Consider the following 15,350-nt stretch of genomic DNA (forward strand, 5'->3'; position numbering starts at 1 on the left):
AGTCATTACTCAATCAGCTATTTGTTATAGTCAAACTATTCACTTTTTAGAACAAAAAAGCAAAGCAGAAAAATAAAAAAGCATATATAATACCCAAGCAGGAAAATATAAAAAAAGCCAAGACAATGATATGCAAGCAAATGAGGAAACTATTATTTAACTTACTCAAACAAGTTGTTAACGAGAAAAAAGGAAAGTGAATAATTGAACAGACTTGACACAGATGATCATCACTTTTCCAAGTAAGTTTATTCAATGTAAATCAATTTCCATAACAAGGTGGCCAAAAGAAACCACATCAGCCAGCATATTATTGCAAATAAAAAGTGAACAAGAAAATATTAACTACTGACCCATATGCTTCTGTTTTCCCATAGCTCTAGTAAATCTTTATGAGAATGATCTACATGAGCATTGAGGACACCTTTGATCAAGACATGAGAAAGCAATAGGTAGGCTTTTTACAAACAATATTTTAGAGAAGAATATATCTTTAGAGTTGCACAATCCACTAAAATGTAAAGAGAATACAAAATCCCAATAGAGTTGATTGTTTATGACAAAAATAATGTGATTTGCTAAAGAAAAATACTGTCTCAAAGGTTCTCTTTTAAAGTCCCCTTTGCATGTCAAAACTGTTCAAGATTCCTTAAAGATAAAATGAAAGATAACTTTGTTCAATTACATTAATTCTGCTCATTTCACTTTTCATTATTTCATGCAAAGCTATGTTTTTCTATAATCATCAAACTCATCACTTCTTATGTAGCACAATAATATTCCATCACAATCATATACACAGCTTGTTCAGCCAATCCTCAGTTGACTAGTAGTGGTATTGCTGGGTCAATGAGGAGGCATGGTTTTATAGCCCTTTGGGTATAGTTCTAAATTGTTCTCCAGAATGGTTGGACAATTCACAACTCCACCAACAGTACATTATTGTCTCATTTTTTCCATATCCCCTTCAGCATTTGTTATTTTCCTTTTCTTTCATGTTAGACAATATGAGCGATGTGAAGTGGTATCTCAGAGTATTTTTTAAATTTGCATTTCTCTAATGAGTAATAATTTAAAGCATTTTTATGTGACTATAGATAGCTTTGGTTTCTCCTTCTGAAAACTGCCTCTTCATATTCTTTTATCAACTCGGAAAAGGCTTATTTTTATAAATTTGGCTCAATTCCCTATATATTTGAGAAATAAGGCCTTTATCAGGATAATTTGCTATAAAATTTCCCAGCTTCCTGTTTTCCTCCTGATTTTGGATACATTAATTTTGCTTACATAAAACCTTTAAAATTTCCATTTTATCCAAAATTATCCAATTTATTTCTTGTGATCCTTTCTATTTCTTGTTTGGTCACAAACTCTTCCCTTATTCACAGATCTGAGAGGTATATTTTTGCATGCTCCCCTAATTTACGTATAATATCACCCTTTATGTCTAAATACTTTACCTACTTGACTTATATTTATAAATTGTTCTATTTGATTTTCTCTTGCTATACAGTGTGAGGTGATGGTATATTCCTATTTCCTACCAAACTGCTTTCCAGTTTTCCCAGCAATTTTTGTCAAATAGTGAGTTCTTACCACAAAAGTTTGGCTCTTTGGGTTTATCAAATACTAGATTACCATGGTTATTTACTACTGTTTATTATGTATCTAATCTATTCCACTGACCCACCACTCTATTTCTTTGGAATACCAGATTGTTTTGATAATTAGTACTTGGCAATATAGTTTGAAATCAGGTACTACCTTCTTTCATACTTTTTTTCATTGATTCCCTTAATATTCTTGACATTTTTTTATCCAGATGAGTTTTATTATTATTTTCTCCTAGCTCTATAAAATAATTTTTGTAAGTTTGATTCTTATGGTGCTGAGTGATTAAATTTACTTAGGAAGAATTGTCATTTTTGTTATATTTGTTCAGCCTACTCATGAGCAATTAGTATTTCTCCAATTGTTTAGATCTGTTGTTATTCTTGTGGAAGATGTTTTGTAATTGTGTTTATATAGTCCCTGGGGTTGTCTTGGCAGGTAGACACCTAAGAATTTTAAGTTGTCTTTTATTTTTTTTCCTTAGCCCAACCCCTCTATTTATTAATTTTTACATTCCTTTTAAAAATTATTTTGTTTTGTTTTTAATTTATGGAATAAAACAAGCATTTCCATAACATAGTATAATAAAAAAGATGATTGCACATGAAATTGCAACTCTATCATGTATAACTTGCTATTCCTTTTAAATATATAATAGTTATCATATAACTTTTTTTTCCTTCCCTCCCCCCACCCTAGAGATGGCTACCATTAGACATAAATACGTGTGTATGTATACAAACACACACACACATATATATGTAAGATCACTGTATACATATTATCAGTTCTTTTACTCTGGATGCATACAGCATCTTCCTTCATACGTCCTTTGTAGTTAATTTGGGTATTTATGATAGTCAAAATGACTTAGTCACTCAAAGTTGTTCTTAATACTGTTGTTACTGTAGTGTGCAATGTTGTCTTGGTTCTGCTCATTTCACTTTTCATTATTTCATGCAAGTCTATGTTTTCTATAATCATCAAGCTCATTACTTCTTATAGCGCAATAATATTCCATCACAATCATATACCACAACTTGTCCAGTCATTCCTCAACTGACAGACATCCCCATAATTCCCAGTTCTTTGACACTACAAAGAGAACTACTAAAAATATTTTAAAACCTCTAGGTTCTTTTCCTTTTTTCCTAATCATCTTTGGAAAACAGACCTAGCAGTGATATTGCTCAGTCAGAGTATATAGGTGGTTTAATAACTCTTTGGGCATCATTCCAAGTTGCTCTCCAAAATGATTGGATCAGTTCATAATTTCAATGAATTAGTGTCCCAATTATTCCACATCCCCTCCAATACTTGCCGTTTTCCCCTTCAATCATTTTAGCCAATCTGATAGGTATAAAATATCTCAAGATTGTTTTAATTTGCATTTCTCTAATCAATAATGATTTAGATCATTTTTTCATATGACTATAAACTGTTTTGACTTCTTCATTGGAAAGCTGCCTGTTCATATCCTTTGACTATTTATCAATTGGGGAGTAACTCATATTCTTATAGATTTGACAGAGTTCTTTATATATTTGATATGAGACCTTTGTCTGAGAAACTGTTTATAAAAATCTTTCCCCCAATTTTCTGCTTTCCTTCTGATCTTGGCTATATGTATTTGATTTGTACAAAACCTTTTTAATGTGATCAAAATTATCCATTTTATGCCTCATTCTGCTCTCTATCCCTGTTTATTCATAAATTGTTCACCTATTCGTAAGGACTATGTTCCATGTTCTTCAAATGATCTTCTAATATCTATTTTTATATCTAGGTCATGTATCCACTTTGACCTTATCTTAGTAAATGGTATAAGGTCTATGCCTAATTTTTGCCATACTGCTTTCCAGTTTTCCCAACAGTTTTTATGGTTATTTTAAATGGAATTTCTCTATCTCTTGCTGTTGGGTTTTGTTGGTAGTACACAGAAAAGCTGATGATTTATGTGGGTTATTTTATATCCTGCAACTTTGCTAAAGTTGTTAATTGATATTTCAACTAGTTCTTTTTAGTTGATTCTCTAGAGTTCTCCAGCCCCTGGAGATTCTGCTCCAGCCCCTTATTTCAACTCTTTTTGTGTTTCTCTGTTTTGTTTCTTGTAAACAATATGTTGTTGGATTCTGGTTTCTAATTGATTCTGCTATCCAGTTCTATTTTATGGGTGAGTTCATTCCATTCACATAAATAATTATGATTACTAACTGTGCATTTCTATCTCTTTTTATCCTGTTTCTCATCTAAAGTCTGCTGTTTCTGACCAGTGTCTTCTTTTCCTCTTCTCTTCCTACTTCTTCATTGGGTAAGACAGATTTCTATACCAAATTGTGTGCATGTGTGTATACATACACACGTACATGTATATATGTATGTATGTATGTTCCCTCTCTGAACCAATTTAGAGAGTGAATTTCAAGACTTAACCACTTCCCTACCATTTTCCCTTCTATTGTAAAAGCTCTTCCTTGAACACCTCTTTTATATAAAATAATTTCCCCCAATCTTTCTCTCCTTTCCCCCTTCTCCCAGGTTATCCATGTTTCTCCTCTATCCATTAAAAGAAAAAAAAATCACCTCAATATAATCAATTCACTCCTATATCCTCTATGTAGAATCCTTCTAACTGCCCTAATAATGATAAAAGTTCTTAAAGGGAGTTACATATATCATCTTCCCAGATAGAAAGGTAAACAGTTTAACCTGATAGAGTCCTTTATGATTTCTCTTTCATGTTTATCTTTTTCTGCTTCTCTTGAGTCTTGTATTTGAAAGTCAAATTTCCTATTCAGCTCTGGTCTTTTCATCAGACAAACCTGACAGTCCTCTATTTCATTATTCATTTTTTTTCTTTGCACGATTATACTTAGTTTTGCTGGACAGGTTACTCTTGGCTGTAATCCAAGCTCTTTTGCTTTCTGGATTATCATACTCTTAAGCCCTTTACTCCTTTAATGTGGCAGCTGCTAAATCTTGTGTGATCTTGACTGTGGCTCTAAGTATTTGAATGGGTTCTTTATGACTGCTTGAAGTATTTCCTTTTTGACCTAGGAGCTTTGGAATTTGGCTATAGTATTCTTGGGAGTTTTCATTTTGGGATCTCTTTCACATGGTGACTGGTAGATTCTTCCAATTTATATTTTACCCTCTAATTCTAGGCTATCAAGGCAGTTTTCCTTGATAATTTCTTGAAATATGTTCTAGGCTCTCTCTTTGATCATGGCTTTCAGGTAGTCCAATAATTCTTAAATTATTAATTCTTAATCTATTTTCCAGGCCAGTAATTTTTCCCAATGAGGTATTCACACTTTCTTCTGTTATTTTTTTCATTATTTTGCCTTTATTTTTATTGCTTCTGGATGTCTCATGGAGTCATTGGTTTCTACTTGCCCAACTCTAATTTTTAAGGAATTATTTTCTTCAGTGAGCTTTTTCCCTCTTTTTCTATTTGGCCAATTCTGATTTTTAAAGTGTTATTTTCTTTAGTATTTTTTGTACTTCTTCCAATAAGTTGTCTTTTCATAATTTTCTCTTTCACTCTCATCTCTTGACCCAATTTTACCTCTATCACTCTTACTTGATTATAAAAATATTTCTTTCAGCACTCCTAGGAATTTTGGGGGGGCTTGTTTCCAATTCACATTTTCCCTTGAGATCTGCTTGTAGCTGTTTTGACTTGTCTTCTGAGTTTGTGCACTGATCTTGCCTGTCACCATAGTAGCTTTTTTGTAGATTCTTTTTTTGTTGCTTGCTTATTTTTTCACCCTATTTCTTGATTTTGAACTTTATATTACAGTTGGGTTCTATTCTTGGTGTGGGGTAGAAAGGGAGGGGCACTGTTGTCCCAAACTTCAGGCTTTTCCCATACTGCTGTTTTCGGAACTAGTTCTGAGGGTTTGGAAGTTTTCAGTGCTTCCAGGGTGGTATGATCTGGAGAGAGGTGTGGTCACTCTTCTCCTGGGCTGTACTCTGGTCCTTACCTAGGAAGGGCCCAAGATCTCTTGGGATTGCAATCAATACTGCTCCTTAGGGTTCCTGCTCCCTTGGGACCAGAAATAATACTGTTCCTCAGGCCCCCTGCTCCCTCTTGACCAAAAGCGCTCTTCTCTGTCATTGAATAGTGACCCAAAAGTGGGTATAGGTGATGGACTTTCTAAACAGCATCCAATCCTGTGTCCAGTGCTAGCATAGGGGCCTGCTACAATCTCTATATGACCAGTTGCCAGGTCCCATTATTTGGCATATCATATCTCTTGAAGCTACTGCTTCTTCTATTGCCACCAGCTACTGCTACCACCAGTGTTTTATCCGCATGAACTCTGAATCAGCCTGTGTCACAGATCTCATCTTCCAAACTCCGAAGTTTTATCTGATTGGAAGAATGTCTCATCCTGAACTTCTGTTGGCTCTGCTGCTCCAGAATTAGGTTTGAAGAGATATTTTAAAGTTGTTTGGAAGGGAATGTTGAGAGAGCTTGGCTGAGTGCTTCCTCTGTCATCTTGGCTCTGCCTCAGAAGATTTAAAGTAACTTATTGAACATAATCAATTTCAGTATAGACACTTCTTGTTTTATGTAAATTCACCTCATGCAGACTGTGGGGAGGTAAGGGACAGGGCAGTAGGACCCTACACAAGTCTTGGCTCTGGCTCCCCACAGGAAGGGGCAGCTTTAGACAAAGGCCCTGAAGCCTCTCTGGCTTGAGGGGCTATAGAGCCACAGATGTGGAAGTACTAGCAGGCCCCATAAGGGGAGTTCTTCAGAATGGTCCACTTGCGTTAAGTGAGAACTTAATATTCAGAAAAGTCCTTTGATTAATTCTCTAACTAGAAATGGTATTTATATAGAAAACAGATAATTAAACTGTTGAATCACAAGAAAATATTTCAGATTAAAAATTAGCTTATTGCTTAGTTTTTTAAAAGTCCCTCACACATAATGCATATACTATTAGTATTTGTTAATTTTGAAAAATAGAAATAGTCTTAATTTTTGAAAAAGCTAAACTGAAAAATTGTCTTAACTCACTGTGTCTTTAGCCAGCTTGGTCAAGTAGGTTGTCTTTTGTTCTTCTGTCCCGAATTTTCTAATCAGTTTATTGATTAATGTATTCTGGATGTCACAGAAAATAGATACAGATGCATCAACCTTTGCTAATTCCTCTACTGCTAGGATACAGGAAAAAAATGAAGCTCCTGTCCCTCCATACTTTGTTTCAGTTTCAATACTCATCAACTGGAGAAGAAAGAAAAATAAATTAATAGGTTAAGATGTGAGGAACTATTTTACAAAAGGAATAAGCTTTAGAAGTAAATTTTAACCATTCATGTATTTATATTCTAGAGTTTATACTAAAACATAGTGAGGCATTTTCACTCCACGCTATTTTGCATAACATAAAGTACAAAAGCCTCAATATCAGTTACGAGACATGTGCCTTTTAAGAGGATGCAATGACATAATAAACTCTGATTACGCTCTATTTCTTGGCTTGGTTCAAAAAACCAAGAGGAGACATGAAAATGCCTTCATAAGAAGACAGCAGTATAATACCTTTAAAATATATTCAGATAGCAACGTAATAAATTATAATTGGATTACCTTGTCTGTTGAAACATTCTTAATTCCGATGAAAATGTTTAATAATTTTTAATCAACACATTCCCTTAAAGTATAGAACTGAAACTATATGGAGTGAATCTCTCTCTAGGGAAAATTTACTTTAACAATCTTTGCTAGATGCACTCTTCAACTTTAACAGTTTGATTCTCCCAAGACGGCAACTGATCAAAATGAGTATGACTTTGCAGGGTCCAGGTTGTTTATTGCCTGATGTAATATGCTATACGGAGTTGTGTACCGGACTGCCGCTAATCAAGTCATTGTTTAGTAATGTTTAGTTTTTCCACTGTCTTAGTTTCATCATAAAGGGGATTTACCGTACTATGTTCTTAGCATGCCAGCAATTTTTAAGTATAAGTAGAGTTAGATTGTTCTTCCTTTTCTCTCCACCAGGTATCAAGACTTAGATGTTTAGCAAATTATCAAAAATGTTTTAAAAGAACTGAGGCCTGACACATAGAAAGAAGTGTTGAAATTAGCATACTAAAAGTCATTTCTGATTAAACTCCAGTTGTCACTTCGGAAAACTGACAACTAAAAATAAATCATATATAAATTGAGATCTTTTGATTCTACAGGAAAATGATCAGCCTCAAAATTCTAAGGCATCATAATAAACAAAAATCTTTTCTTGAATGAACTTACTTGGAAGCAAAAGCCTCACATTTGCCTTATTATTTCAGTACTCCTCAGAGAGCAGCACAACCATAAAATGAAGGTATCAAGTTAGTAAATTCTATTTCCAATTTACTTGTTTCTCTATCACCTTTATAATACTGCAGTGGTATAGTGGATAGTGTTGGGCTTAGAGTCAGGAAGAGCCAGGCTTAAATTTCTCCTCTAACATATAATAGCTGTACAACCTTGAGCAAGTCATCCAACTACTATGTGCCTGAGGGAACTCCAAGAACTTATATGCTGCCACAGAAGGGAAAGGAACTTCCTTGGTAGAAGGACCTTCCACATGAGAAGCTCCTTATAATGATGAAATCCTAGATTTTTTGCATGCTCTTGCATTTCTATCAGACCTAACCACAGTCTAGGGGTCATAAACTTAGGATTAGAAGGGCCTTAGTTATACTCATGTAATTCATACATTTTACATAGTCCACAGTTATTTTAAATAGGGAATCTCGTACTATCTCTTCTTGCAGGGTCTTATTGTGATATACAGAAATGCTGTTGATTTAGGTGGGTTTATTTCATATCCTGCTACATTGCTAAAATTATTGTTTCCACTAACTTTGTAGTTTAATCTTTAGGATTTTCCAAGTATGTCATCTTATCATCTGCAAAAAGATAGTTTTATTGCCCATTCTGACACTTTCAGTTTCTTTTTCTTCTTATATTGCTATTGCTAGCATTTCTAATACCATATTGAATAATGGTGACAATGGGCATCCTTGTTTCACTCCTGGTCTTATTGGGAAGGTTTCTAACTCATCCCCAATATACATAATGCTTGCTGATGGTTTTAGGTAGATGCTTCATATCATTTTAAGGAAAAATCCCTTTACATTTATGTTTACAAGTGTTTTTAATAGGAATGAGTGTTATGTTTTATCAAAAGCTTGTTCTACTTCTATTGACATAATCATATGATCTGTCGCTTTTGTTGCTGATATAATCAATTATGTTAATAGTTTTCCTTAAGTTAAAACATTCCTGCATTCCTGGTATAAAAACCACTCGGTCACAATGTATAATCTTTGTAACATACTGTTGTACTCTCCCAGCTAGTATTTTATTTAGGATTTTTGCATCCATATTTATTAATGAAATGGGTCTACAAGGTTTGTTCTCTGTTTTTGCTCTTCCTAGTTTAGGTATCAGTACCATATTTGTTTCACAGAAGCAGTTTGGTAGGACTCCTTCTTTGTCTATTATTCCAAATAATTTATTTGATATTGGAATTAGTTGATCTTTAAATGTTGGGTAGAATTCACTTGTAAATCCATTTGGTCCTGATGCTTTTTTTCTTAGGAAGCTCATTTATGGCCTGTTCAATTGCTTTTCTAAAATAGGTTTATTTAGACTTTCTATTTCCTTTTCTATTAATCTAGACAGTTTATATTTTTGTAAATATTCTTCCATTTCCCTTAAATTGTTAAATTTATTGGCACATAATTGAGCAAAATAACTCTTTATAATTGTTTTTATTTCATCTTCATTTATGGTATATACATCCTTTTTCATTTTTAATACTAGTGATTTGGTTTTCTCTCTTTAATCACATTAACCAATGATTTATTTTTATTGATTTTTTCATAAAACCAACTTCTAGTTTTACTTACTAATTAAATGGTTTTCTTACACTCAATTTTATTTATCTCACCTTTAATTTTTAAGATTTCTAAGTTGGTGTTGAATTGGGGATTTTTCATTACTTCTTTTTCTAGTTTTGCATACCCAATTCATTGGTCTGCTCTTTCTCTATTTTAATATAAGCATTTAAGAGATATAAATTTTCTTCTGATTATTACTTTTGCTGCATCTCTTAGGTTTTAATATGTTGTCTCATTACTGTCATTCTCTTTAATGAAATTATGGTTTCTATGATTTATTCTTTAATGCACTCATTCCTTAGGATTAGATTGTTTAGTCTCCAATTGGTTTTTAATATGTTTCCATGGTCCCTTACTGAATATAATTTTTATTGCCTTGTGATCTCAAAAGGATGTATTTAATATTTCTGCTTTTCTGCACTTGGTTTTCATGGCTTGACATATGGTCAATTTTTGTAAAGATACCATGTACTGCTCAGAAAAAGGTGCATTCCTTTCTACTTCCATTCAATTCTCTCCAGATAGCAATCATATCTAGCTTATCTGAGATTCCATTCACCTCCTTAACTTCTTGTTTTTTGTTTATATTTATCTAATTCCGAGAGGGGAAGGTTGAAGCCTCCTCCCCACCCCCATTATAGTATTAGTATCTATTTCCACCTGTTATTCATTTAACTTTTCCTTTAAAAATTTAGATGCTATAGCATTTGATGCATATAGGTTTGGTATTGATATTGCTTCACTTTTCTCTGGCAACTTTTATCATAATGTAGCTTCCCTATTTATCCCTTTTAATTAAATCTATTTTAGCTTTAACTTTGTCTCAGATCATGATTGCTCCTCCTGCTTTTTTTAATCTCAGCTGAAGCATAATAAATTCTACTCCAGCCCTTTATATTAACTATGTATATGTGTTTCTTGTAAGCAACATATTGCCAGATTTTTAATCCATTCTGCTATCTGTTTCTATTTTATGGGTGAGTTCATTCCACTCGCATTCAAAATTATAATTACCAGCTGTATACTTTCTTTCATCCTATTTTTTCCTCATTATTATCTGTCTCACCCTCCTTTTTTTACTCTACCCCTCCTCATAAGTCTGGTTTGCTTCTAACCACTACCTCCCTACTTGGCTCCCTTTAAAAGAATCCCTCCCTTATTCTCTCATCTCATCTTCTTATTCTTTAGTCTACCTACCCCTCTAAGAATCCCTCCTGTATGCCCTCCCCCCACCTTCCTAATTCTAGAGCTACACACCCTTCTAAGAGTCCCTCCCTCATCTTGTTCCCTCACCCTCCTATTTCTTTATATGTTTACAAGACTTTTGTACCCTGTCTAGATGTAGGTGATTCTCTCTTTAACCCTGTTCAGATGAGAACAAGGTTCCAGCACTACCAGCCCTCCACTCCAACTCTTCCATTCACACCTCTTTTGTATGAGATAACTGCTCTATTTTACCTCTCCCTACCAACTGTATTTTTTAAGAACCATCACATCATACTAGACTCAACTCCAAGTCTTCTATCTACACATATTTAAACTACTCAAGTAATGATAACATCCTTAACAGTGCAGACATTTTCACATATAACAAGTAAATAGTTTGACCTCATTGAGTCCCTTATAATTGGTATTTAATGTTTATCGAATGTTTCTCCTAGATCTTAAATGTCAAATTTTCCATTGAGTTCTGGTCTTTTTGTCACAGATACCTAAAAGGCTTTCAATTCCTTAAATATCCCATTTTATTTTTTCCATTCCAGGATTATACTTAGCTTTGGTAGGTAAGTTATTCTTAATTGCAAAGCCAGTTCTTTTGCTTTTTGAAATACAATGTTCCAAGACCTTTGGTCTTTTAATGTAGAAGCTGCTAGATCTTGTTTTATCCTAACTGTAGCTCTGATGAGGTCAGAGAACCGTATGTTTTTAGGGGTGCTTGAGACCCCTAAATAACAACACACCAGGTCCTGCTTGAATGAATTCAACTCAAGCCTTCTCACAACCGAAGAAAAACGAAGTTTATTACAGGTTCACCATATTGGGTTATCTTAGAAATCTCACCATTTGTGCCGCTCATTTTCACAAGTGGGTCAGATTCAATCTGAGGTAGATGGAATCTGAGCACCGTTATGGAGGCAGGATAAAACATATACAGAAAGATTGTGGGAGGGATCTAGGGTAGTCCTGGGGTGATGGAAGGAGGCGTTCAGGGAGGGTCTTGAGGAGGAATCTAAGGAGGAGCTTGATGGGACTGGGGTGAGGTCAGACTCCAAGAACCAAGAGAAGGGGATTAAAGGTGGGAAGTAGCTGAAGGCTACCTGGAGATAACAGACAATGTAGGGCTAGGCTAGTTTAAGGGTAACAGATTTGGGCATAGACACTTTGATAGGATCAAGGGTGGAAACTAGTCAGACAATATTAGGTCTAGGCTAAATTAAGAGTAACCTAGTCTAGCTATTAGGGCCTAGCAATAATGAAAGGCTTATAGCCTCAGGCAAAGGCCTCATCTAGTGGGACAATTCAAGGGGAGTCTAAACCCCATCAACTCCACAGTATTTTAATTGTATGTTAAATTTTTTTGTTTGCCTATTGCTTGTAGTATTTTCTCCTTAACCTGGGAGATTCAAAACTTGGCTATGATGTTCCTATGAGTGTTCATCTTGGGAGCTCTTTCAAGTGGTGATCGATGGGTATTTTCTATTTCTATTTTGCCCCCTAGTTCTAGAACTTCAGAGTAATTATCCTTAATAATTTCTTATAATATTGCAACTTGACTTTTTATCATAACTTTCAGGTAGTCCAACAATCCTCACATTGTTTCTCCTTGATCAGTTCCCTAGATCAGTTTTTCTAATCAGATATTTTACATTCTCCTGATTTATTATTATTATTTCTTGATGTCTTATAACAGCATTAATTTCCCCTTGCCCAATTCTAGTTTTTAAGGAGTTATACTCTTCCTTAAGTTTTTAGATCTCTTTTTCCAATTAATTGACTTTCTTTTCATAATTTTCTTCATTTTCTTGGATTGCTTGTATTTTTTCCCTAATTTTTCCTCAAGCTTTCTTATTTATTTTTTAAAGTCCTTTTTAAGCTCTTCCAAGAACTCTTTTTGGGCTTGATATTTTTCTTTGAAGTAGGAGTGGCTTTTTTAACTTCACTATCTTTTTCTAAGTATGAACTAAGACCTTTTCTATCCCCACTGTAACGATCTATGATTGAGTTCTCTCTCCTTTGCTTACTCATCATCCTTTTTTGGAGGCTTATTTATTATAGTCAGGTTCCACTCTTGAAGTGTGGGGAGATGATGTCTCAAGCTTCAGGGTTTTTTTAATAATGTTGTTTTCTGAACTCTGTCTCGGGGTCTGACCGCAGGCACTCCTGTCTGCTCCTGAGCCATGGCTGGAACTCTCAGCCATGCTGTCCCCACAAACACTCTTGCTCCATGCAGTCCCTCCCGAGACTGCAAATTTCACTTTGCCCCTCTGCCCCGGGAACCAAAACCTGGAACTCTGCTCTCCTGAAAATGCCCACAGCCAGCAAGGTCCCTGGCCCTCTGCTACTGCACTCACCAGGTGTGTCCTCACTCCTCCTCAGCAACAGTCAGAGCCCAGGACTGTATCTGGTTGGGACAACTGGGCCTGGTGTTCTGCAACAGTGGAAGGTCCTTCAATTTTCCCAGGCTCAGCTGTCTAACCCTTGACACTGTTCAGAAGGTGGAAGTTCCTGAAGGTGAGGCCAACCCTGGTCCCCTAGGACTTGTTGTTTGCAGATTCAGCAGTCTGCCTAGAGGTGTTTGATTTCACCCAGGCCAAACCTCTGCCCCGGGAGATTGATCTTTCCTGAGGTCTTCTCAAGTTGTTTTAGGAGAATAATTCCTTTACCCAGACCTTTGATTATTTCTGCCTCTCCGAGTTCCACTTTGAGGTGATATTTTCTCTTGTCCTGTCTTATTCCACCATCTTCCCAGAAACCTCTGCCAATGTTTTATTCTTTCTAGTTTTGGGGTGCTGTGGTTGGTTGCTATTGTGGTTTTTAAAGAAGGCCCTCAGTCCTCACATCCTTTACAAAGGTCCTAGATTTAGAGCTGGAAGAAACCATGCCATTTCCTTCTCCAGCTCATTTTACAGATGACCAAACTGGGGCAAACGGGTTAAGTAGTGTGGAACATTTTATACCGTTTTATATCATTTTTGTAATTTCAATAAGACTCAGAGCCTGAACTAATTAACCAGAAGAAAAGCCTGATCCTAACAGTCTCTTTGTTCTCTGAGTAAGCTCAGAGATGCCTCTTCTTATGTCAACACACCCAGATAGAGCATTCCTTTCTCTGTTCATGGCCATTAAGGATAAAAACCTTGACGGCAGACACTATCTTGAATTATGTGACTTTTCCTTATCCTAATATTTTATGAGCATATACTATGTTATGGAATGTTAATGCAAATTAAACACAGAGATCCTGGGTTGTAATTTCAATTGATACTTTGTCAACTATCTGACTTATTGTATTTACAATCTATTCCATTAAGGAAAATCCTTGTCTTGTATTATAATTAACATACATGGGGGTCATAAAAGTGATATAGCGCAGGCTGCTGTGTTGGGACCAAAAAAAATATATTTAAGCTTACTCATTTCTTTGTTCAGGGAGTCAGACTTAGTCTGGCCCCCATGCATGCATGTATCTGCTAAGTTTAAAGGGAATGAATAAATAAATAAATAAATAATGTGAATTTTTCTATCGCCTAGTTTGTTTGTTTCCTTCAACCAACTTTCAGGTTTAATAGTAACTTGCCCAGCTTTGACACAGCTAGTTGTCTAACTCAGGAAGCTGAGTCTTTCTGACTCCAGGAGCAGAGCTGTATCTATTGCAACTGAGGAACATTTAATACCATTTTATAACATTTTTGTAATTTCAGTAAGGGCCACAGCCTGAATTAATGATCAACTGGAAGAAGGGCCTGGACCTGGGCTTCTTTGTTCTTTGAAGTTTGCTCAGAAAATACCTTTTTCTCTGTCAACAAGGCCAGATCGGGCTGACCTAAGAACATTCCTTCCCCTGTTAAACATTAAAGGATGAGATTCTAATCCTGAGAAACTACCTCGCTTAATATTTTATGGGCATATACTATGTTATGGAATGTTAATGGTAAATTAAACACAGAAACGCTGGGTTGTAGTTTTAACTGTCCCTTGTCAACACTCTTATCTTATTGTATTTACACACCTATTCCATTAAGGAAAATCTTTGTCTTGCATCATGGTTAAACATACATGGGGATCATAAAATTGAGTAACAAAAACATGCTGAATTGTGCCTGTTCTAAAACGTAAAAACCTGTTCACTCTTCTGTACAAGTCAGTCAGACTCTGTCTGGCTCAATACATGATCATGTCTGTCTGCTATGCTTAAGGGGATAAATAAATAAGTAATATGGATTTTTCTATCACCTAGCTTGTTTGCCTTGTTTAACCAACTTTCAGGTTTAACACAACTAAAGGAGTTTTATCAATAAAAGTTAAAAGACAACTCTTTTTCTAGAGTGCTCTCCTGCTTAGTCAGCTGTTCTCATAGGAAAGGCAGGTTGAAACTTGTAGCCAATATCATGACTGTGTTGCTTTAATTCACAGACAACATATGTCTGAAGTAGGTGAGGATATCATCAACGACAAACATTTATTGAATTCCTAGTGGCTAAAGGGCACCACATAAGGAAATGAGGTATTGGTGGGTAAAAATAAATAAGAATAGGGGCACAACAGGGGTCTTCCTATGACAATTTGAGAAGATCGGAAGAAAAATCCCAGGACAAGGTTTGGTCCCA

The 15,350-nt window shown here is 35.2% G+C and overlaps 1 protein-coding gene across 1 annotated transcript in view; it reads right to left on the reverse strand.

Moving 5' to 3' along the window:
* The window catches only part of ACADSB (acyl-CoA dehydrogenase short/branched chain), a 54,861-nt gene that overhangs the window by 22,709 nt on the left and 16,802 nt on the right, over positions 1-15,350 (reverse strand). The window contains exon 4 of the mRNA XM_036734300.1: positions 6,644-6,850. Within this exon, the coding sequence (XP_036590195.1) occupies positions 6,644-6,850 (207 nt within the window). The remainder of the gene's footprint in view (positions 1-6,643; positions 6,851-15,350) is intronic.

Source organism: Trichosurus vulpecula, chromosome 8, assembly GCF_011100635.1.
Source record: "Trichosurus vulpecula isolate mTriVul1 chromosome 8, mTriVul1.pri, whole genome shotgun sequence".
NCBI classification, from domain to species: domain Eukaryota; kingdom Metazoa; phylum Chordata; class Mammalia; order Diprotodontia; family Phalangeridae; genus Trichosurus; species Trichosurus vulpecula.